The following is a 26,185-nucleotide window of genomic DNA, read 5'->3' as shown; positions in this document are numbered from 1 at the left end:
AAAACTTGTTTGTACTTTAGAAACATCTTTGTTAAAGGTGGAGAATTCCTATAGTACCTGACATTTTTCTTTAAATGTTCTGTGTAAAGATTTTTAAGTAACATCCCGCTTATGTTTTAATATTTTAAATTTCACTGTGCATGGTATTTAATAATTTTAACTTTTGTTTAATATCTAATGTGTCTTGATTCTTCTGGCATACAAGTAGTTGATTAACTCTAGGCTAGCTAACTATAGCATTAGTAATGACAAATACAGTTTCCTTTTATACCAGAATGATTTTTTGTGTTATTTTTCCTCTTTCTGTTTTAGTGATTCCAAATGATATTCCAAGTAGCCCTGCAATTTTAGGAGGACAGCCGCCAAATGTGACGAGCAATTCTGGAATTCTGGGAGTCCAAAGACCAAATGTATCGAGTAATTCTGAAATTATTGGAATCCGGCCATCTAATGTTTCCAGTAGTTCTGGGATTATTGGAGCCCAGCCACCAAATATTCTGAATAACTCTGGAATTTTGGGACTACAGCCCCCAACTGTGTCAAGTAGTTCTGGACTTTTGGGAGTGCTCCCCCCAAATATCCCTAATAATTCCGGACTTATAGGAGTACAGCCACCAAATGTTCCAAACGCCGCTGGACTTTTGGGGACACAACCACCAGCTGGGCCTCAAAACTTACCCCCTTTAAATCTCTCTAGTCAAAGGATGCCCACAATGCCAATGTTAGACATTCGTCCAGGACTAATACCACAGACACCTGGACCAAGATTCCCTTTAATACAGCCTGGAATTCCACCCCAAAGGGGAATCCCTCCCCCATCGGTACTTGATTCGGCTCTTCATCCGCCACCCCGTGGTCCTTTTCCTCCAGGAGATATTTTTAGTCAGCCAGAAAGACCTTTTCTAGTTCCTGGAAGACAAAGTGTAGACAATGTTACCAATCCAGAAAAAAGGATACCACTTGGGAATGATAACATTCAACAGGAAGGAGATAGAGATTACCGGTTTCCTCCCATTGAAGCCAGGGAAAGCATTAGTAGACCTCCCCCCGTGGATGTTAGGGATGTGGTTGGACGGCCTATAGATCCAAGAGAAGGTCCTGGAAGGCCTCCATTAGATGGTAGGGATCATTTTGGAAGACCTCCTGTCGATATTAGAGAGAATCTTGTGAGGCCAGGCATAGATCATCTTGGTCGAAGAGACCACTTTGGCTTTAATCCAGAGAAGCCCTGGGGGCATAGAGATTTTGATGAGAGAGAACATCGGGTTCTACCTGTCTATGGTGGTCCAAAAGGCTTACATGAAGAAAGAGGTAGATTTCGGTCTGGAAACTATCGATTTGATCCTAGAAGTGGTCCTTGGAACAGAGGATTTGGACAAGAAGTTCACAGAGATTTTGATGACCGCAGAAGACCCTGGGAGAGGCAAAGGGATAGGGATGACAGAGATTTTGATTTCTGCAGAGAAATTAATGGAAACCGTCTTGGACGAGATAGAATTCAAAACACCTGGGTCCCCCCTCCTCATCCTCGGGTTTTTGATTTTTTTGAAGGGGCCACTTCTCAACGAAAAGGTGATAACGTGCCTCAGGTTAATGGTGAAAATACCGAGAGACATGCCCAACCACCACCTTTACCAGTACAGAATGATCCTGAACTTTATGAAAAACTGACATCTTCAAGTGAAATAAACAAGGAGAAGAGTGACACAGTTGCTGATATAGAAAGTGAACCAGTGGTAGAAAGCACAGAAACTGAGGGGACATAATCATCACTCAGTAGGTAAAAGATACCTTTTGTAAAGTTGTCATCTCTCTGTAATAGATTAATGGCTGACTGGACCATAGTTGTTCACTTTTGTCTGCCAGAATTAAGTTAATCTGATGTTCATGTTCACCTTTCTCTTAAAATAATTGTACAACTGACTTGTATAGACATTGTTCTTAATATGAACATGGTAGGTAAACATTTTTTTATTTTTCTGATAAAATATAAATGTTGCCCCCAGATTCTTTTAACTTCAAGGAAATGAATAACAGCTTGTCAGAGACTTCCTATGGAAGAAAGAATTTTTTAGATACTACCATTAGGTTGGATATGGTAATAGATATATTTCAAAATAGCAAGTGATGGTATATCTTATCCATATCTTTAGGCTGCTGCAGAATTTTAAGGTAATAGACAAAGCTGTGATATTTTATGCAAAGACTGGCTCTAGATATTTGAGGAGCACAATACAGAGATTTTAAAAAGTGATTTTGTAAAATCTACACTATGGTCTCTGTTTCTCCAAAGTAAGTGTTTGTGATTTGTTCCTCATACTGCAGTGAGTAAAAAAGAAAAAAGAAAAAAAAGAAAACAACATAAATATTAAAGTACGTTTCAATGTTGGGTGAATTTTGTTTTTAGATGCCAATAAAACTTACTTGTTTGATAACAGTGTTCTAGGAATTGTATTTTTTTAATCTACAAATTCTTAAAACCCTGGATCATTAGCAGCATGTGCTTATTAGTTGTTGCAGAAGTTTTTTATTACTCTTAACAACAATGAAGAACTGTGTGGTGGAAAAACATGTACTTTGATATAAAAATCATGCAGTCTCATTAGTATGTATGTAATATCTGTGTTTATTGATTTTGTAAGTCATACGTAGATTTTTCTGTTTCTCTGTATGTCTGTCTTCATGTACATACAGAGAAAAATAGCTGATAGTTTAGATAATAAAATAGTCTTCAAAATCGGATAGAAAATTAGAGAAATTTGGCTAGTTGACAATGCTTATAGTCAAAACTCTTCTTAGCTTTTATGAAGGTAAAATAACTATTGTAAAGAAATGCATTGGCCGTTTGGCAATTCTATTTTAATGTAGTTAGGCATGAAACCAGAGTTAGCATGGAGCCAAAATTCACATGAATGCTTGCATTGCTTTGTTTCACATTATATTTGCTATTCTGCATAGATAGTGCTAGTACTAAAGTACTTGTTACTTGCCTGAAGTGGATTTCTTAATTGCACAGAATGTATAGAGGTGTTGGTGGATTTAAAAACATTATATATATCAGGAACAAAGCGTCCACATGTGTTTTGTAGGCTGTGGGTAACACTGTTCAGATTAGCCTCCAAGGTAAACTGAGTAGCAGAAAAATTGGGGATTAGTTTTCTATTTATTTATTTATTTTTGCTTTTAATTTTCATTTATTTGCTCTTTGTTTTTCCTTTCGGTTTTACATATATATACATATATATAAAACCATTGGTGGTTTTTTTCGTTCCTAATGAAGGCTTTTATTTGGTCCTATGAATAGACATTTTTGCTCCCTATGCATTCCCAACTATTCATCATTTGCTCTATTTCTCTAAAATTCTTAAGCTATGTTTGTCAAGCCTGCCCAAAGTAACAATAGAACACACCAGCTATTTAAAATTGGATTGTTTTTGCTTACCTCTTGATGATCTAAAGAGCTGTAAGAGCTTTATGGATGGTTCCTGGCCAAAAAATCAAGTCATTTCTTCTTATAGGTTCTGAACAGAAATAGTACATTATTTGTTTTGTTACGTGAAGAAGTGGGTACTAGTGGAAATTGGGTGTTTATTTCTACAGTAATTCAGTCCAGTAATTTGAATTGGTTTCAGTCTTTTCCTTAGGAAAACAGGAAAAACTGTGACATTGGTACAAAGTATTAATGTTCAGGAATGATTAGCCTTGTCCTTAAGGAACTTATATTGACTGGGATTTCAAACTACTTTAGTTGCATTTACCATTATTAAAATTAAGTGACATTCACTTGGATTAAGTAGCAATAAAAATGTAAGACTTTTTAGTGACCTTTGATCCCAAGTTTTCTTTTTATCACTGTTGGGCCATTATGTGCAAACTTGAAAACAAAATATATACAAGTATTGCACTGCTTTGAAGATTCTGGTGGTGAAAGTTAACCTGCTCAGTTGTCAGTACTGTAGAATCCCATCTTGGGAGTGTGTGACACTCTGAAAATAGTTGAAAATAATTATGTGTACTTGTTCTCGCTTTGTTCTTATTTGGTAGTATAGTATTTAAGTGAAAGGATATTATTCATCCTCATACTGAATTTCCAAAGTTGATACTTACGTTCACCATTTTTTTAAATAATGGAGAGAAGTTAATTATCTTTAAGTTCGACGCAAGACCTATCATGTTTTGATGCTTTTGATCCCAGTACTGTCACTAGAATGCTAGCCATTAGAAGTATGCAAGGAGTAACCTAACCACTTTAATAAAATTCTTCAAAGTGCTGCAGGCAGTATCTACATTAGCCACCAAATCAATAATGTTTTGATTTGTGATATGTTAGAGAATGATATGACTCTCTGAGGTATTTGTAGACTACAGTTTTAGTAGATACTACTTTTTAAATTTTTTTTTGTCTTTAAACATTTCATTAAACATTGGCTTCTATTTATAGCATAAATACATATAATGTACTTTGATCACTTATATTGCAGTTAGAAATTTATTTTACAGCAAAGCAATCATTATTTGTAGCATATTATAGGTGGAGTGCTAAATTTATTTCAGTACATAGGATGGACAAATGCTTAGCATTGGAAAACGGAATAGTATAAAATTACTCACTTTAAAACTCTGAAAATGACTTCATATAATATTTAATTGATAAAATTTGTTCATTATTTAAGCTCTTATATTACTAGAGTTTCTTTTGTCCTGATAACTTAGTTGCTTCGTTAAATTTATTGGCCATTTTCACTCATATAAAAGATTATAGTTATGGAGCTATACATTTAAGGTTGTTTTGGGGGTGGGTCAGTTTTGTTACATTTGAAAAGAAAAAGTTACCTCTTTTAATTTGAAAAAGTATTTTTTTATAAACGAACACCTTAGTTCATCAGATCTAAGGTGCCATTGATTGTGAGAACCATTCAGGAATAAAAAATGTTTCCAACATAACATGCCAGTGATTATAAGACCCATCCTAATTCAGAAATGTCAAAATGTAAAGTGTCTTAGAATCAAAGAAATATGGTATTCATTATGAATTTTATATATATAATCCCTTATTCATTAAGTCATTTAAAGAACATTTTGATGATGTTTTTTGTCATTGTATATATTTTAGATGGGCACAACTTTAAAGAAAAAGAAAATTTTAATATTCAATTAAAAATAATTTTGTTATACCTTATGTGCCTTTATTATCATTACTTTATCGGGTGCTATATTAATAAAATGTCTTAAGGGCTTTTAACTCTTTCAGAGAAAGAAAACATTAGCATTTTTCTCTTTAAATATTTTACATAATGTAGAAGAGGAGAAGCAAGTCCTTTATATTCATTTTTAAGATAGGTAAAATTAAAAACTAAATATTTGTAAATAGTCATAAATACTGCAGTGTGGCAGAGAATTATAAATGTTTCCTTAATTGAGGATGATGTGGTTTTATATAAAACATCTTTTAAACTATAAGTTTTAGGCACTAAAATTTTTGTTTTCCGCTTCTGAAGAAAAAAAGATTACTACTTTTTAATGGGAGATTTAAAAACAAGATACCTTGGTTTAGCCAAACTTTCTGGAACTAGAATTCAAAATTAATGACCCAGATTGTTTTCTTGAGGGGGGGGTTACTTTAAATAGGGGCATACATATTGAAAGCAATCTGAAATACACCATGTCTGTGATTCTCAGCCAAGAAATGTATAACAGAATCACCTGCTGGATCGATTTGAAAATATCAGGAGGTGGAGGGATGTCACCACAGACTTGACTAATACAGAATTCCCTGGGGAGATACATATTTTTATACATATGTCCACACACACACACCCCTCCCTGGGTGTATATTTACTTTTTAGATTCCCACATACCACCACTTCAGATAATTTAAAACATGTAAATACTTAATATACTGTGCACTTGAGATTCTTTAAAAAATTTCTTAAGTAAAATACTTTGGTGATCTAAAAATTATTTGGAGTGTTTCAATAAAGTGTATAATTTGTGGCGGTTGGTGTTGGAGTATGAATAAAAACAGGGAAGTCATTATCACAGATGTTTTAAACTCATTAAAGCATTAAGCATTAATCTAAAAATGAATTAAAGCAAAGCGATGGAAAGAAGCATATGAGATGGTTTTATAGGAAGTATTTTTGACTCAAGTGAAACTTTGTTATAGGATACCTCAAAGAAAAATTTACTCGATACCATGGAATTAAATGCTTTGATTATAGAAGGAGCCCTTTTGGGACAAAATTACAAGCATTAAATTTATCAAGGACTGGTAATGTTACTAGTAGGACTACTTAGATGTGGGTTGCACATCAAAAACTAATGCAGATCAGTGGCTTATTTTGCATGAGCTTTGCTCAGACATTTTTCTTCCCCTCTACTTCTCCCCTCTTTCAGGGTGGTCATTTCATTCTGTATGTATACTTAGAATTACTCGGCCTTGTTCTAGTCGCGATATAGAACGAATATTCTAAGTAATTAAATTCCAGTTCTAAGTAAATTGGAAACTATAGGTCAAGGTAGAACTGTGCTGACAGGCTGACTTTATATTGTGGTAGAAGTGTTAGGTGCTCTGGATAGTGGGATGATCTGTAGTGACGGAAGCAGGGGGAGCTCTTATGCACAGAGCTCACTAGATGGTAGAGAGTAAACTTGGAACTTGGGACTTTGAGCCAAGAATTAATGAGAACTAGATGAGTTTAATGAGTCTATTACATTTGTGTGGCAATGGCAGAATGTAGCACTTGGTTGACCTTTGTTGTTTGTCCCTCTCTAAACCTCCATGGGCAGCTATCACTATTTTGTCTTATTTGTCTTATTTTTCTGCCTTTCTCAGAATTCTCAAATTCTTCTCATCATAGCACTCCAGCCTCCTTTTTGACCCTTCATTTCAGGCAAGGACTATCAATTGGACAGAACTATGGTGAAAACAATCTGCTGCCCCTTGGCTTAGTGATTTCTAAGGTCATTTCTAGCATTTAAATACATGGAGTCTATGAAATAAATTTTCTCTTCTGTAAAAAACCAGTTGAGGAAGCAGGAAGAACAAAGGGAAAGACTAACGACATTGGAACTTTTAAAGAGACCACAGATTTCATTACATTAGGTTTTCAAACCTATCTTTAACATTTGCTAGATATATGTCTTTAGGCAAGTTACTGTATTTCTAAGCATCATTTCTTAACTAATCTGCAGGGTTACACTTTTTAAATTATTGATAATATTAGCTAATATTTAATGACATGTACTATGTGACAAGAACTGGGATAATTTTACTACGTATATAAGCCTCATGACAATCTTGTAGTATTAATATTTTAATATCTGTTTTACTAACGAGAAACCTGTCACAGATTTAAGCTATTTCCCAAGGTCACACAACTTGTAAATATTTGAGCAAAGATTGAAACCCAAGTTTATTACTTTCAAAAATTAGTGTGTACCACCTTCTAAAGTGCCAGACGTACATGGCAGAGGCTCACAAACTATTAATTCCTCTTCTGTTTAAAAGGCAAATAAATTTGTGCAGAAAAACAAACTTGAACCACCAATCAGTCTTATCCTTGTAGGGTAAGGCTGCATTTAAGCACTAAATTGAACTTGTGTTTTCGCTATTACAAGTATATGTGGGACTATCTTCTTTTCCTATAGCTAAACAATCACTTCAGCTTCATTTTCTTAGATTCTGTTTTCAGGATTTGGGTTTTTCTTAAGGGTATACCATGATATAATGTTAACTTTCTTAATAACATGCTATTTTGGAGGCAAGTTTGTGTTGCATTGATATTAAATAAGATTTCTTTTTGATTACAGCTTTCCCTACAAATAAAATAAAATATCAAAACCTATTTATTTTTTAAAATGTTTTCATACATGTAAAGCAGAGCCAATGATTGCTTGCAAATTTATATTTTAGGTTGTGGCTTAGGCAGCTCCTTTCTAAAATTCAGCATTTGTATACTGTATGTATAGTCCAAACTTAGTACTCAGTTTTCTTGTGTATAAAACTCCTATATTAGGAATATTCCATGGCTTGAATGAAGTTAAATATGTAAAATTGTCTTTACACATAGTAAGCATTCAGTGTTAGTCTTTATTCAACACTTGAATTCAAGTAGTTTTAGAGTCTAGCTCTGTTGTCTTTGGTGGCAGTGGATAATTTGCAGTGATTTTACTTTACTTGAATATATAATCTGATTCTAGGATTTCTTTCTCTTCAAGTCTTCTGTTAATATCACTAAACTTAGGTTCATATAAGGTTTAATCCATAGCATGTCATGGTGCTGGCCTCTGATCACCTTTTCCAGAGTCTTTGGAAAGAGGACTCTAAAACATTGTGGCCATATTACTGGCTAATTCACATGTCAGGGGAACATGCTTATTATATTTGTGAGTTATACTTCTATTTCTACTAATCTTGTCAAAGGTAATTATTATTTTGCTTATGTTATTATTACATGAAATAAATTCCTGTATTTGAACAATGACTTTTTAATAACAGGAGTCTTGTGTTTATTACTGAACTTGGGTCAGTTTGCATATTAATAAGAATATTAGTAAATCAGAAGACTTGTGTTGAATAAAATTAACCTTTGAAAGTATAAGGGATAAACTATTGTTTAAGAATTGATCTTTCTGTGGTAATTGAAATTACTTTGAACCTTTTTAAAAAGGAGAGGGTAGCATTTACCATATCAGGAAGTTCTGAAGAGCATGACATCTTAGATATTGTGGTCATACCCAGGATAAGGATTTAGAGATTTCTAAGTAGTTAAACCATCAGAACTTAATTTAGGACAGTGTTTTTTATAAATTTACTTAATGATATTTTAATTATAGCCCTCTGTTTTTATCATATTGTTTTCTGAATTGTTAGCCAAATGACCACAGGTTAAAATGCATTCTTATTACAGGGAGAGAAGAGCTTGGGGGTGGAGAGACTTAACATTTTTGGCCTCTGTGTTGTGGACATTGTACATAATTTATGTTCAGAAATACACTGGTAGGATTTGTTCTCTCTCTTTTTTTTTTTTTACAAATGAAGCAAACCTCAAGTCCATGGTTACACAGGTTTTATTTGCACAGGTGTTTGACCCCAGGTTTTGCTGACTTGACTTTAAAAGATGCTGTTTTGGAAAGGTAGATTTTAGTTCATGATCTATGTAATTAGTTTCCTGCTGTAACAACATTACCAAAAATCAGGGGGCTTAGAACAGCAGAAACTTACTATCTCACAGTTCCAGAGGCTAGAAGTTTGAATCAAAGTGTTGCCAAGAGCCATGCTGTCTCTCTGAAGGCTCTAGAGGAGAATCCTTCCTTTCCTCTTCCAAATTTCTGACAGTTCTCATCAGTCCTTGGTGTTTTTGACTTGTAGGTGCATCACTTCAATCTCTGCCTCTATTGTCAAATGGCCAGTGGTCTTCCATCGTGTGTCTTCATATCATCTCTCTGTGTATGTCTGTGTCTCAATTTTCCTCTTATAAGGACATCAGTTATATTGGACTGGGAACCCACCCTACTTCAGTATGATGTCATCTTAACTAATTAATCTGCAATGACCCTATTTCCAAATAAGGTCACATTCTGAGGTACTGGGAGTTAGGACTTCAACATATATTTTTGGAGGACACAATTCATACAACAGCCTGTGACTGAATTCTCTAACTATTTAAGATTTAAGTAAACAGACCTTGAAAATTTTAGAATACATACAGTAGGAAAGGTAGTCGCATTTTAGAGTGACAAAACACATCTTTATAGAATTCCACTTTTAAATTACTTTGGTTGTTATAACAGTCATATTTAAATCCCTAATACAAGTATTGCAAGCCATTAAACACAGTAGCACTGCCTAGCTTTTTAGATGGATTTGTAATGCCTGTAAACTAAAAGTTAATTTCTTTAGTAATAATTGAACTAAAAGAATTTGCAAAGAAAATCCAATACTATTAGTATTATATATACTATATATATATGATCTATTTACTGCGAATTATTCTTGCATTAAAGAAATTGACTTTAAAAAGTGGAGGTTTTTTAAAACTTTATTAAATACAGCCACTCTAAAAATTGCTGTGTGTCTTCCCATTTCATTTGTACTGTTTGTATCTTTTAAATAGTATTAACATTTTCTGCTTTGTCTATTCAGTAACATTTTCCCTTAAGTGATATGACTATCACTTTGCCATTTCAGTGGGTTTTTAGAAATTAGTTTTTTATTTGCCAAATGACCAGTTTGTTCACTATTTTTATTTACCTAGTGTTAAAAACCTTAATACATTTCTCTCTTTTCTCATAGAATTAGCCAGCAGAATTTGTATTTGATCAAGTAAAAACAACTTTGTGTTGACTGAAATCCAAGTTATATGAATATATAGGTCTTTACCAAATAGGTGTCTTAACAAAGGCCCCTATAACTTTACAGAAACTTGGACAATTCTCTTGATTTTTATTTGAAGAACACCAAAGCACTTAAAACACTGCCTGGCATTTCATACTACATAGGTATTCACTGTTGTAATTGTTAATAATGGCCAGTAGAGACTTTGGGACATGCAAATCAGCGTTGTATTAATTACAAATAATTAAGAGACTGTTTGTACAGATCTGAATATTCAAAATGGGGGAGGAGAGGATAGGACAGGGAATGGAGTTTTGTATGGTTTTGGAGCTTTACAGGGCTTCTTAGGCTTTTTTTTTTTTTTTTAAATCTCCTCGACCTATGTTTGTCTGATGGATTAGGCTAGTGGCAATCATCCTACTGGCCCAAGTGGCTGGCCTGTCACGGAGAGATCAGGAAGAACAATTAGAACACTTCCTACCTTTGGTTGTTTAAATATGTCCAGATAGTAATAATTTAGTGGTTAAAAATAGTATTCCTGATTTTTTTACTCAATAAAGTAGGAATTCAAGTTTTAAGAGTAGATTTTTTTCCCATGGGACTTGAGAAAGGCTGACTTGGTTGAAATGAAAAATAGATCTACACTTCTCCCATGAATATATTCATGCTAAAAAATGTTCTTAATCACTGAAAATAAACTAAATACTTCCTTAAATTGTGTCTGACTCAATCCATTGTATGGGAAACCACATTTAGAAAAATGATTTTCAAATTTGTTATTAGATCTCCCTAGATGACAGAGAATTTGAAAAACATTTTATCCCAAAGTAAGTCTGTCAAAATTTTAGATCCAGGAGATTATCTATTTGGGGAGAGAAGTAGTTACTTAACTATTGCCAATTCTGGAATCTCTAGTAATCCGTAGTAGGCAGTTTAAGAAGATATAGTAAGGATCTTGGTTCCACTGGCAATCACAAAATGCCACAGTAACTACAGTAACTAGTTATCTGTTCTTTCAAACGTGAAGCAGTAATTTTTTTAATTAGAGCTTTATAAAAATAACAGACTCCTAGGTGATAATATAAAATTTAATTTTTACCTTGATATAGAAAGCTAATTTTGGAATGGGGCAGTCCCTTAAAATGTCACAGCTCTAATCTTTCTTTGCCACCTTGGTTATTTTATTTGTTGGACCAAAGCTATAGATGTAGGACTTCACATGGAAGGATCTAAGTACATAATACACCTGCCCCCAAATTCACAATTCAGAGCCTTTTATTTAAGCTGTGTATTTCAACTTTTCTTCATAATAATGACTTTTATACTGTGGGCGAGTAAAATCAGTAGTTCACATTTTAATGAGTGGTAGAGTAAGGTTGATTTCTAAATTAGTATTAGTTTTCAAAGGGTGAAGAAATGGCTCCCCTCCAAAAGCATTTCTATTTAATAGTAAAAGTAGGGAATCTGGAAATGGTCATGAATGAAGGAAAAATTTTGATGGAGGGTTCACCTGAGAAACTAGGGGGATAAAGGCACTAGCCTTTAGATCTCATGAACCTCTAGCTAAGGGTTATAGACAAGGTTATGGCCTTGATTCTTTCTAAACCACTAAACATCAGATGGAAAGGATTTTAAGAGTTACAGGAATAGTGTAACCAGATCCTGAAAATAGTCGTGATATTTAGGTTCAGAGAATTAAATGAGGCTGACACTTTGTGATTAGCCATTAAGTCCTTTGAAGTGTAATTTTCTCAGTTTTGCCAAAGAAATACTTTGCTACTTTTCCTTTCATTCTTGGCAGTTTAGATAGCTCTCCATTTCTTTTTGTAGCTCTAAGTGTCTTTTTGTCCCATGGGAAAAGAAAGTGATTATAGAACACTGGCTTGTTGGGTTTGTCATCAAATATCTACTCAGGCACCTTAAACAGAAACTTACTTGGGAAGGAAGTGGTTGAGCTGGGTTGATTTTTTTCTTGGTAAATATTTTTGTTGTTGTTCAGTGAGTAGTCTGACTTTATTTTTGTTTCTCTCTTGGCTGTTTACCTTTTTAATTTGACATTTCAAATAGTTTCTAACCTAATACAGCTCATAATTGGAAATATGTGTGCATATATGCACTCACATATTCACACACACACACACACACACACACCACATACTTTCTCCTCAGAGAACCTTCAGCAAATGTAGATTTTCTTTTGATCTTTTTGTGATGGCACTTGACTATGCTCTCAGGAAATCAGACAATTTAAAACCAGTATCTTTTCTTTCTCTGCTTTGAGTCTCACATCTTCTTACCAAACTTGTATTTCTTTAGCAATTAGATCTTTAAAGCCTAATATTTTCTTATCAGGGCCTACTCAGTCTTCATTAGAAATATGACTCCTTTAAATGCTCCAGTAACCAGAAACTAATACTAAATGTATACTCCGTACTAAACATATTCTCAGAGAATGAGAGCAAGCAACAGAGCCACCTATATATAGTATTTAAAGCATTAATATTAGGGCACCTGGCTGGCTCAGTCAGAAGAGCATGTGACTCTTGATCTTGGGGTCGTCAGTTTGAGCCCCACTGTTGGGTATAGAGATTACTTTAAAAAAAAAGCAGTAATATTTCTGGCTAAAAAAAAAAGTACTAGCACTAAATCATTTTTGATTGAACTTCTGATTTATTACAGCCTAACAATACTCATTTACCATCCAGTGCTCTTAATGTCATAGTATTATGGTTCACCTTGTGAATTTGCTTCAGCTGCTCTCTTGGACCAGGTGAGTCCAAAGCTGCCAAAATTCAGTTGAAGCTGAACAGTACCTGACGGACGTGTGGCCCTGTTGGCCTTTGACCAGATGCTTTATGTTTAAGTTCAAACAGAGACCTTTCTTCTTCTGTTTTCTCATTTTCCTTTATGGGCATACTCTTGGCAGTTCTAATTTATGAACCACTATTCTGAACTTTTTATCCAATTGATAAATTCAAAGTACTTTATTTCATTGAGCCAAGAAGCCTAGGATTGGTTCATGGGAATCAAGATGGAATGTTTGGCTTATCATGCATTAGGAGTACATACTCGTAATGCCAAGCAGTAGACCTCTTGGAATGATAATCAAAAAACAATCAGAAAGCCAGACATTTATCTGGTTTTGGAATTTAGCCCAGGAAAGAAAACCCCTCGGGTACTCCTGCTCAGACAGCCTGATGTACACCCTTGAGCCCTCTAGTAAATGAGAATTAGTAGCATTCCCAATGCCTCTGTGCCACCATAATTATTCCTACAGTCTTCTGCTTGCTAAGCATAATCTGGAATTTACTTCTGTAACAGAACTGCCAAAGGCCTAGCACCCTTGCTTCTAGCTTTCTCATATCTTTCCGATCTTACAGCTTTCATCTGTAATTAAAAATCTTTGAAGCCATAGGAGAGGGACTCAACGTATTTTAGGATGCCTTTTTAACTATAACTTGCACAATAGAAAGAAGCTGGAGCCTAAGGAGAGTTAACATTGTAATACCCATCAATAATGGAATCTGTTATGTTGTGTTTACAGTACTCTAGTTGTTTGTTTTTTATTTAGAGCAAGGTTAAAAAATGCAGAAGGTGTACCAACATTTCCCTCCCCCGGATAGACACATATACTTTTACTGCGACTATGATGGATACCATTAATGAAGCTATCCCACACTCTTTCTTGTTAAGTCCCAGATTTTCTACATTTCTCCAGGCAGCCAGTTATTAACAGATCTGAAACCTCTTCATCCTGGTCCTGAAGGATTTGACCATTTAAAATTGTATGCCTTTCTTAAGCAGCGATTCCAGTGTCTTCCACTCACTTGGCAGTTGTACAGTTTTTCACTTCTTAAGGTGAGGTTCTGTGATGATATTTTACACGAACACTTTAAGGATATTCTCCTGTCTTTGCCTTCACGGGCCCTGAGATGCAGTCTCATCTTGCATAAATTAATTGTTTTATCCTGAATTCTTCAAGTATTTTTAAAACAAAAATAGGAGTACAGATAAAATTATTCCTTAGCTTTTAATTTTATAGATGTCATAATGCCCTAATTATAATTTGGCCTTATTTCAACTCTTTATAGGGAAAAGAATCCTCAATGGAGATGTTAAATGGAATCATTCTATCCTTTGCCATTTGTTTTACATTGACTTTAACCTTGTACTGTTTTCAGTTATTATTAGAAACATGCTAAGACATGACCTTTGAACCCAGTTAATTTTTGCTTCAGATATTAGTTTTATTTTTAAAAAATTGTAAGGAGACAGTTACTGAATTACATTAGAGGAGGAGGTTTTATAAGGAAACAGAATTGAAAAGAACTCCGAGAATGGAATTGGGATTAGTATATTTGCATTATTTCCCAGAGAAAGTAAAGCTATTGAGAAGCCAATACAAAGATTGTTTAAGAAAGGAGCAGGAGTTCAGATTTCTTTCTGAAATGAAAAGGTGAAGTTTTATATCAAGCTTTCATGCTTATGTAATCCAAGTATGTTAGAATAAAATATTTTAAGATTATGGGTGATCATGGAAATCAGTGCATATGGCCTTGTTGACTTGTTTATATCAAGAAAAATAAAAGTAGTTTCAGAAATTTGTCCACTTTGGAACTTGACTGAACTCTGTCCTCTGAATTGATTGAAGTGTCTATTAATCTGATTTGCCTAATGTTAGGTTTGAAGTAATTTGGTTTAGTAACGTGCAACCATACATAGATAAAGAGTTGTTTTTCTATGAGTAGCTTAAGACTTGAGCCAGATACTGAAATCCTTTGATTTGCTAAATATAATTGAATTGTATTATGTCTAGACTGCTCTTTAGCTATACTTATGGTCTCTTTCTTAATTTTTACGCTTCTTAGCATGTTTCCAAAGCACATGGAATTTCCATTTCTTTTGAGAGGAATTCTAACAGCCTTAGGGATAACCTTGATTGCTGTATGAACAAGTTTTCCTTAAGTAAATTCTTTTACTTGCTTGGTTGTAATCCTAGATACCATTTTGTACTTAGGTTTCGGATAAAGTGCATGGTATTTTCCGAATATCCCCACTTTCAGAAATCATCATATCACAGGCCGCAAGTGTACAGATCAAATTGCAATTAGAGATACTCTTGAATGATGTTCACGTTGGTCTTTAGAACATGGAATTTCAGCTTAATTTTTCATCCTTTGATCAGTCTATATAGCAGATCCAAAAGTGAACCCAACTTGAATTTTCTTTCTTTGGAAGAGAATGGGTAACAGATCCAAAGCACTTATTCAATATTAATATCAACTTCAGATGGTTGCAAAGCATAAAAGAGTTCTGTTTAGCTAGATAATCATAGCAAGATTATAACCAACACTGTGGTTTCTCTCTAGTATGTTGAGGTTTATTTAGTGCAGACTAGAATCTTTACCTACTATATCTGGGAGTATTGTTTTAACATATTTTAGTGTGAGATATTTGTGTTGAGATGCATTTGGCCTCTTGAGGAAGATCTTGCTTAATGCAAATCCAGTTCTGTTAGCTACGCATGAAACTTCAATAAGTTTCTGGATCCAGGAAAAAGAAAAGAAAAAAATTTCTGGAGCAAGTTCCCTATTTTTTAAAGGATATTTTTAGGAGATTGTATTTTTTTTTTTTTAAGGGAGGGGGAGAGAGAATCTTAAATAGGCTCCACGCCCAGCACAGAGCCCATCGCGGGGCTCGATCTCCTGACCCTGAGATCATGACCTGAGCCAAAATCAAGAGTTGGATGCTTAACTGACGGAGCCACCCAGGCACCCCATTAGGAGATTTAAAAATGAGATTAAATTTCTTTGCGGATCACTTTCCTTGGTAATGTTGACAAACATTGGAGGTATTATTGTACATGTGGTCTCTTTTCCTTGGTATGCGGGCAGCTGCTTAATCTGTATTGTGAACAAGTACACTTTGACATTTTTAGGAAATTACAAGGTTACTAAAACATAAGCCAGATTTTCAAGTTGTGAAGACTATATTTAGAAGATAAAATTTAAGTGAGATGGCTAGTTCCAATGTCTTCTGACCAGTCATTTCTGACATCGTGCAGCAATGAAACTTTTGGGACCCAGATATAAATATTAATTTTTCCTCTACACTGAACATAAATATAATGTGGACTAGTATCCAGAAGGATATGAAAATTAATATGACAGTTTTTCAAATGTGATGACTAATTTAAAATCCCAGATTATATTACTTTACTTTTGTGTCTTACAACAAAAATGTGTTGATTTTAATGGGTAGGATTTGGGACAAATACAGAAACTTTCCTGCTAAAGACTTTACAAAATTATGATGAAATTGCATATTCAGGGGCCACCTGGCTGGCTCAGTCTGTAGAGGATACAACTCTTGATCTTAGGGTTGTGGGCTCAAGATCCATATTGGCTGTAAAGATTACTTAAAATCTTTTTAAGAATTGCATATTCGGGGGGGAAAAAAGATAAATTTTTACCCCTAAATTTTGGTTCTGGCAAACAAGAAGATGGTTCTTTTAAGAGTCAGAACACTTTTTAAGCTGATCCAGTTCCTTACATTGTTAAGGTATTTTAGTAAAGATCCTTCAGTGTAATCCTCAAGCTCAGGTTCCTTTCTCGTACTATCTTCTGGAGAACTCATAAAGGGAAATACACTGCTTTTCAAGCCTGGGAGTATAGAAAATATTTCTTAGACATTTTGCTTTCTCTGGTTATATGCCTCTCCCATTCTCCACAGAATCATCCCAAAACTTTTCCACTCCCCATGAAACATGCCTATTTCCCTTCAGCAGAGGACCGTCCTCTTTTTCTACAGCTGGTAGATGGGAGCCACTTTGTTTCAGCCAGCCTTCTCTAAGCTTATTTAAAATTACCTGGTCTCAGCCTCTAGACCATTCGTCCTCAATTTCCCCTCTTTTTCCCAGGAGACATTTAGCAAGATCTGGAGACATTTTTGGTTATCATAACTGGGATGGGGTTAGGAGTACTACTGGTAGCCAGTGAGTATTAGGAGCAGGGATGCTGTTAAACAACCTATAATGCATAGGGGACCCCCCCCCCAATGACAGTTCTCTCCAAACGGCAAAAGCGCTGGGGCTGAGAAACCTTACTGTAATCTTAGGATCAAGTGTCACTCCTTACCTCTTTGCTGTATTCCTAACCTTTCCCTCTTCACTTACCCCAAGTTTTCCTATTAATGTGCTCGTCTCTCACACTTAGAAAAGTAAGTGTGCCCTTGACCTTTTGTTCTTTTCTAGTTGGTGGTCTCGTTTTTCTGTTATAGAAAGATCTTTGGAAAGAGTGTTTAATTTGTCTCAATTTCTTTTTTTTTTTTTAAGATTTTATTTAGAGAGCAAGCATGCACGTGTGGGGGGGGGAGGGGCAGAGGGAGAGAGAATCTCAAGCAGACTCCGCACTGAGCATGGAGCCAGACACAGGCTCCCATCTCACGACCCTGAGATCATGACCTGAGCTGAAACCAAGAGCTGGATGCTTAACTGACTGAGCCACCCAGGTGCCCCATTTGTCTCAATTTCTTCTTCCTTTTATTCCTCAGTGCACTGTAGTCTGCTTTTGACCTCACCAATCCACTGAAGTTGTTCTTTCTAAAGTCCTCACTGACGTGCTGGACTCTGATATGTTTACTTTTTCCTGGTGTCCTGTTGATCTCTATGTAAACAGTGTGTTTCAGCAATTTGATAGAATCTGCAGCTCCAGAGTGCGTCCCTGCTTGTTTTGCTGTTTCTTCTGTCTGAGGTGGGATCTTCTTCTTCTCCACTGTGTAGACTCCTATTTATCTTCAAGACTCAGGGCAAGAGCTGCATCTTTAACCTTTTCTGCTCTCCCCTGGAAAAGTAGCCATTCTCTTCTCACTGCATATCTGTATTATAGTACTTTGTGGTTATAATGCAATTACTTGTTGACATGTTTGTTCTTCAGAGGCTGAGATCAGATCTTATATATGCTCCTGATGAAGTGCCTGAATCAATACACACTTAGTAAAAATTTATTTATTTGAGAGACAGTACGTGCATGCATGCCCATGGCAGGGGGAGGGGCAGAGGGAGAGAGAGAGAGAGAATCCCAAGCAGACTCCATGCTGGGCCCAACTCGGGGCCCAACTCGGGGCTCAGTCTCATGACCATGAGATCATGCCCTGAACCGAAACCAAGATTTGGTCACCCAACCAACTGTACCACCCAGGTGCCATTTTAATACAAATTTTTTTTCTTTTTTTTTTTTTTTTTTGAGAGAGAGCATGTGTGAATGGGAGCAAGGGAAAGGGCAGAGAGAGAAGAAGAGGGAGAAAGAAAATCTTAAGCAGGCTCCAAGCCCAGCACGGAGCCCAATACAGGGCTTGAACTCACGACCCTGAGATCAAGACCTGAACTGAAACCAAGAGTCACATGCTTAACCAACTGAGCCACCCAGGCACCCCAAGAATTTAAAAAAAATTTTAAAGAGTAAACAAACATTAAAGAGAAATCCAAAGAGTCCAGAAAGATCTCTGAGATCTGGAAAAATGTGTCATTAGCAACACAAAGCCTTAGTTAGACTACACAGAGGTTCAGCATCATACTTGGAAGATTGTTAGAAATTCAGAGTCTCAGGCTCCCATCTCAGACCTACTGAATCAAGATCTGCATTTTTAAAAGCTCCTCTGGTAATTTGTAGGAATTATAAACTTTGAGAAACAGGGCTTCAGTTCATTTCTTTTCTCCCCCAACAAGTGTGGGTTTTCCATATGTTCAAATGGAATACATACAGTACTTTTGATGTTTGTAAAGATTAGAAAAAGTACTTTTTTTTTTTTAAAGATTTTATTTATATGTCAGAGAGAGAGCGCTCAAGCAGAGTAGCAGGCAGAGAGAGAAGCAGGCTCCCTGCTGAGCAAGGAGCCAGACGCGGGACTCAATCCCAGAACCCTGGGATCATGACCTGAGCCGAAGGCAGATGCTTAACCAACTGAACCACCCAGGCGTCCTGAATAAGTACTTTCATAATTATATTTCTCTTAAGACAGCAGTTAGCAGAAGCCCTATAGGATACTTATTTCTAACAAGGAAGGGGAGATCATTTTTTAACTAGAAGTGCTTTTTGGTATATTTAAGAGTTTTATTTGATACCACCTCTGATAATGTTTGTAACAAGAGCTTCGAGTGCATTTCTCATGTGAATATTATTTGTAGATTAAATTTCATTAAATCTTGGAATAGGTGCTATGAATTTGGATTAAGGAGATAAATGTGTGTAGACTTCTTTTAGTCCTTTCTGATTTGGAGGCAGAGGTCCTACTTCACCAGGAGATACTGGCACTGTGCCTGGATGGAGTGAATATAATTTAACAAAGTATGGAAGGCTTAAAAAAAAGTCATTGAAAAATTAGATGTAAAAATTGGAAACTATCAAGGCTTTTTTATTTAAAAGTTACTATAAGCAGTATAACATAGCTGTGCTTTTAAGATGAACATATAATGGTGAATGCTATTACATGGTATAACATTTGTGTATTAAATACAGGGTTTCAATTGTACTATTAAAATTTCTATAGCATAATTTCTAAAGATACAGGAAATCTGGGGTGTTTTTTTGGTTAATGGGTCTGAAAAAAATGACAGCTCAAAATGAAATGTTTTGATCAGACATTTAATGTTCCAAGTTTCTTGGCAAATTCTTTGAAACAGTTCAAAGAAGTGTTTGTTTGCTTGTTTGTTTGTTTAAAGTAGGCTTTATACCCAGTGTGGAGCCCAACATGGGGCCTGAACTCATGACCCTGAGATCAAGACCTGAGCTGAGAGCAAGAGTCAGATGCTTCACCAACCACACCAGTCAGGCGTCCCTAATTTATTTATTTATTTATTTATTTTTTAAGTAAACCCTACACCCGACGTGGACTCAAACTCATGACCCTGAGATCAGGAGTTGCATGATTTACTGCTTTACTGACTGAGCCAGCCAGGTGCCCCAAAGAAGTTTTATTTTATTTTATTTTATTTTATTCTGTTTTTAAGATTTTATTTATTTAACAGAGAGAGGAAGGGAGAAAGAGAGAGAGCACAAGCAGGGAGAGTGGGAGAAGGAGAAGCAGGCTTCCCGCTGAACAGGGAGCCTGACGTGGGGCTCAATCCCAGGACCCTGGGATCATGACCTGAGCTGAAGGCAGACGCTTAACCGACTGAGCCATGCAGGCGCCCCAGGAAGCTTATTTTAAATGCTAAACTTTAAACTTGATTCTAAAATTCAAATACAAATGATTCAGGGGTGAGAGTTGGAGAAAGCATGTTTTCCCATGGGTTTATTATCTTTGGAATGGAGAAACAAATTCACAGTAAATTCAGCAAATACTTACTGAAGAATATGTATACTTAGTACTTTGATAGGTAAAAGTTGGTAGTAGTAGGTGATTGGGAAAGATGGTAGAGGACTGACAATGCAGCCCTTGACTTCAAGGAGTTTACCTTTCAAATGGGAGCCAAACTATACATCAGTATAATTTGTGAACAACTGCAGCAGAAGGATATTCAGAATACACTGGAACATAGAGAAAGGGCACTAGTTGTTAGATTGCAGTTAGAAGTTGCTTTTTTTTTGGAGAGAGAGAGAGATTATGAGGGTTGGGGAAGGGCTGAAAAAGAGAATCTCAAGTAGACTCCATGCCCAGCGCTGACCCCAACTCAGGACTCGATCCCACAGCCCTGAGATAGTGATCTGAGCTGAAATCAAGAGCCAGACATTTAACCGACTGAGCCACCCAGGTGCCCCAAAAGTTGCATTTTTATTTAAGCAAATTAATTCCCTAAGTCTCAATATCCTTATCTGTAAAACGAAGATAAATACATCTCTCTGGAAGGCTTGTTTTGAGGATTAAATGAGAAAACATGTACAGTGCTGTGTGCAATACCCAGACTGATCAACAGATGTTAGCTGCTGCTCCGGGTGGCCGTGACCGTGTAACTGCAGAGCCCTTCCTTCTAGCGTAGTGCTTGCTGCCTCCCGTCCTCTTCTCCTCCTTACATCCATAGCCCCAGCACAAGGATTTGAAGGAGGGTCTCTCAGATCTTAGAGGTCAAATCTAGATTTCTTTGGAAGTTTATTTTCGTATCGCTCCCCTCTCAGTATGAATATCCCAGGTCTCTTTCTTTTTTTGGAAGTTTCCAGAACATTATGGTGTGGCCCTGTTACAGGATGTTGCCTCTCATCATTCGGCACCTGCATCGTCCTGTAAGGACCTCCTTAGTCACATGTGACTATTTCACTCTATTAAAAATTAAAAACTCAGGGGGCACCTGACCAGCTCAGTCAGAAGAGCATGTGACTCTTGTTCTCAGCATCGTGAGTACGAGTCCCTCATGGGGTATAGAGATTACTTAAATAAGTAAAACTTTAAAAAAAAATAAAAAATTCACTTTCTTGGGGTGCCTGACTGGCTCAGTCAGGAGAGCATTCAGCTCTTGATTTCGGAGCTGTGAGTTCAAGCCCCACGTTAGGCATAGAATTTACTTAAAAGGAAAAAAAAATTCAGTTTCTCAGTCACACTACTTACACTTAAATGCTCAGTAGCCGCATGTGGCTCATGGCTACCAAATTGGACGGCATAGATGTGGGACATTTCCACAAAGTTCTCCTTTCTAGCACTGTTGTAGAACAGCGACTGCTGTTAGTGTAAGACCCAGGAAGTGGGCGGTTTACCTTATTAGCAGTTTTATGATTCAAAATCCTGGGTGACTCGGTTGGTTGCGTGTTTGCCTTCAGCTCGGGTCATGATCTCGGGGTCCTGGGATCGAGCCTCGTGTCGGGCTCCCTGCTCCACGGGGAGCCTGCTTCTGCTTGTCCCTCTCCCTCTGCCGCTCCCTCTGCTTGTGCACTATGGCTCTCTCTCAAATAAATAAATCTTTAAAAAAAATCCTCTCTCCCTCACTATATTAAATTTAAAAAAAAGAAAAGCCCATCACCTTTGGTTATTTTTCCATTAAAGAGTTAAAATGAAGGCTCCTGGCTGGCTCAGTCATAAAACAAGGGATTCTTGATCTTGGGGTCATGAGTTCGAGCCTTACACTGGGCATAGAGCTTACTTAAAAGAGTTAAAATGCTTGAACAATTTTGATTCTTATTTTTATAAGTATATAAACTTTGTATTGGTAATTTAATTATCATCTTAAGAGTTTTATTAAAACATCTTGAGCTTTCAAATAAAATTCAATAAAGTTTTAAAACAACGTTTTTAAGCAGACATCTTTAAGATGTTGTTTATGACTAAAGATAACAGTGTTTGATGAGATTAAACATATTAACAGACTGCTTTAATCCCTTCTTCTTCAGTCTTTCATAGCTTTTATTTGCCATTTGTTTTTTCTGAGCAACGCAGCCTGTGTTTTCCAAATACAGACTGTTCATTTAGGGAGCTCTGTACCACAGCTGCCATTTACATCTACATTATTACTTACGGCAAAAAAACAAGCATGCTGACAGATAATTTTGAATGAACCAGCAAAAGAAAAAAGACCAAAAACATTCTGCACAGACTGCTGCTGGCAAATTTACAGTGAGTGGAAGTGTTCAGTTATTCCAGATGAGTTTGCCAAGAGCCTGTCTGTGATTCATCCCTGCAGTGTCCTCATGCGTGCCTATCAGGATCTTCCCAAAGAGACCTTTTATTATTATTTTTTAAAATTCTATAGCCCTAAAAATGATGTTATTTTCTGACTTGTTGCAATAAAAAGAAATCACATTTACAGATATGTAAGTAAATACTAAATTTATTTTCATAATATAAAGATTCTTACCATGCTGCCCTGTTCAATTACTGTATACTTTATGATTTGCATTCATATTCTCTATAATACAGAGAAATATCATTATAGTTAGTAATTATTCTTAAAGATTGGGAATCAAATCAGTTGAATAGAAAGGGAATAATCCTCTTATGTTTTTAAAAACAACTTGTATTTAGAGTTTGAAAACACCATAGAGATCATTGGCTATATTTTTACACAAGACAAAACTTAAGACTATGACTTACTCATGGTGATGGACCTAGGTAGCAGTTTTTAAAAATATATATATTCTTTCCTTCATATAATAACGTTTGTATATATTTTACATAGTATTTATAGTTTATACATCTCCACAGAAGTTCAATGAACAGCGGCGCCTGGGTGGCTCAGTTGGTTAAACATCTGCCTTCGGCTCAGGTCCTGATCCCGGGGTCCTGGGATTGAGCACCACGTCAGGCTCCCTGCTCATCGGGGAGTCTGCTTCTCCCTCTCCCTCTGCCCTTCTTCCTCCCTCCTCCCCCCACTCCTGCATTCTCTCAAATGAATAAATAAAATCTTAAAAAAAAAAAGGTAATGCAAGGTACTCAGACATGCTACAATATGGTTGAACCTGGAAAGTATTATGCTAAAAGAAAGAAGCCAGACATAGAAGACCACATATTGTATGCCTTATTTATATGAAATGTTCAGAATAGGCAAATCAATAGAGACAGAAAGTGGATGAGTGGTTTCCAGGAGCTGAGGGGAGGGGAAGATGGAGAGTGGCTGCTGATGGGGACACGGTTTCTTTTCGGGCGATAAAATTGTTCTGAAATTAGATAGTGGTGATGATTATGCCACTTTGTGAAAATGCTTAAAACTATTGAATTTGAATTGTATACTTGGAAAGGTGAATGCTATGGTATGTGAATTAGTCCTCAATGAGAAAACAAAAACCAATAATGCATTTCAACCCCTTAGCATAATTAGCTCCCTGTAAAGATTAGCTCCTACTGCTATTAGGGCCCATTTGTGAATTTTAAGAAAATAATGCCTAAAATCTAGGAAGTGTGATATTTCGTATTTTATTTCACTGCCTGAAATACAAGTGGTTTAACCACTAATAGCTTATTTTTAGTTATTTTTGTCATCAGTGGCAGTGTTTATGATGTAAAAAAGATATTTGCCAACACTAGTTTCCAAATTCAGATGTTAACTGTAGCAGTCTTTTTGCAGGAAAGAATCCCACGTTTTAGTCAGTATTGCAATATCCTTTCAACAGTTTTCTTAATATAAAAATAAGTGCCATTAAAATGGTAAATTTTATGTCATATATATTTTACCACAATTTAAAAGATAATAATTGGGGCACCTGGGTGGCTCAGTCGTTAAGCGTCTGCCTTCGGCTCAGGTCATGATCCCAGGGTCCTGGGATCGAGCCCCACATCGGGCTCCCTGCTCCGCGGGAAGCCTGCTTCTTCCTCTCCCACTCTCCCTGCTTGTGTTCCCTCTCTTGCTGTGTCTCTCTCTGTCAAATAAATAAATAAAATCTTTAAAAGATAATAATTAAACACTAAATCTAAAGAAAGTTGTTCATCCTGAGGTAGTCTCTGTTTGCCATGTTATAGTCTTTTTTTATTAATTCGGGTAATCACAGAGATAAAAATCTTTAATGGTGGCAGATTATATGTATATTCAGTTTGGAGCTTTTAAATCATTAACAGCTAACATTTCATGTTCATATATACCAGGTGCTGAATAGGACACACAGGAAATAAATTCCGTACCTGAAATTTGTCTCAAAATGTTAGTATAATAAAAGATTCAGTGATTTTTGTTTTGGGGAGAAAGTGATGCGTCAGCTTCTCATTTCAGCTATAATATCAGTGTCAGTAACTTACACAAATAGAAAACTCTTAAGTTTCAGAATCTATAATAAAGAGGTACTATAGATGTAATGCTGGTAGCAGAAAAAAAAAATCGATAGTTTGAAGGACACTTGAGACGTGAGAAATAGTTGAGGACAAAGACAGTGACTAAGTGTAGCCCGAATGCCTAATAATAGCCCTTGATGTATAATGTAAAATGTTTACTCAAGATACTTGTTCAGTACATTAATTTATATGTATTCATTGGGATATGATTTGTTAATAAATAAATAAATTGTGGTAGCAATTATCAAGCCATTTCAGTATGACTAGGATTTGGTTTGAGTGTGAGTCTAGGTTGGGATGGAGATACCAAGATATTCTCTAAATGTTATTGCCTTCAAGGAACTTGGGGAGTCATGGAGGGAGGGAGGGTGTGGAACACTATGACAAACGGTGTAATAAAACACAAGGTGGAACATAGTCCCATGCTTCAGTATTTGGTGAAGATATGAATGAAATGCTACGGATAATCAGAAAGTGGTGACAGCAGGTATGGTGGAAATGATATTTCGGGTAGGCCTTGAAGGACTGTCATAATATGAAGAAAGGGTGAAAGGTATTCCAGGCAGGAATATTGACCCAGCTAGGATGAAGGTATAAGCCTAAGAGTCAACCGGTCAGAGGTGGGTGGGATCTAAGACCTGGCAAAGCCCCGTTAGGAGTAAGGTGACGTGTGGTTGGGTTGGGTAGGTTGAGACTGGATTACACAGAACCTTGAACATCAGGAGCTGAGGAGTTCGTATTTTGCCAGTTAGGCAGTGAGGGAGCCTGTGATTTGATGGATTGGTGTTTCTGGAGAGATTAATCTGGTAGTTCTGCGTGGGCTAGGAGAGTGTGAGTGGAGAGACCAGTGGGTTTATTTATGGTGCCTTGTGGGTAACCTCTGCTTTTTGTGACATATAAGACTAGTCCTAGGCATAGTTATTCTAAGTAAGTTGTTACCTTCCTTTTGCTTTTTTTTTTTTTTTTTTTTTCACTTTTTCCTCTCCTGTTTGTCTTCATTGCCTCATAATAGATGCTAGGCAATTACCTCTTACTCCTTGAGTTTGTGATTTTAGATATCATCTCTTTTTTTAAAAACTCACTTTAATAAGTGATTTTTGTAAACAGAGCTTTTCTTTTGTGGCTTTTCATTAGAGGTTAATGATGAAATGGCAGGGAATTCAA

At 36.2% G+C, this 26,185-nt stretch overlaps 1 protein-coding gene across 9 annotated transcripts in view; it reads left to right on the top strand.

The window, feature by feature from the left end:
• SCAF8 (SR-related CTD associated factor 8) overlaps positions 1 to 26,185 on the top strand; it is a 214,092-nt gene that overhangs the window by 79,257 nt on the left and 108,650 nt on the right. For 5 of the 9 annotated variants that reach the window (XM_078054546.1, XM_078054547.1, XM_078054545.1 and 2 more), the window contains one exon: positions 313 to 2,435. In XM_078054546.1, the coding sequence (XP_077910672.1) occupies positions 313 to 1,766 (1,454 nt within the window). In that variant the 3' untranslated portion in view covers positions 1,767 to 2,435. Of the gene's footprint in view, positions 1 to 312; positions 2,436 to 26,185 lie in introns of those variants that run through there. The other 4 variants (XR_013441049.1, XR_013441048.1, XM_078054542.1 and 1 more) reach the window with 1 other exon arrangement.

The sequence above is a fragment of the Halichoerus grypus genome, chromosome 9 (assembly GCF_964656455.1).
Source record: "Halichoerus grypus chromosome 9, mHalGry1.hap1.1, whole genome shotgun sequence".
NCBI lineage: Eukaryota > Metazoa > Chordata > Mammalia > Carnivora > Phocidae > Halichoerus > Halichoerus grypus.
Note: the sequence above shows the minus strand (reverse complement) of the source record. Positions and strands in the feature narration are given on the sequence as shown.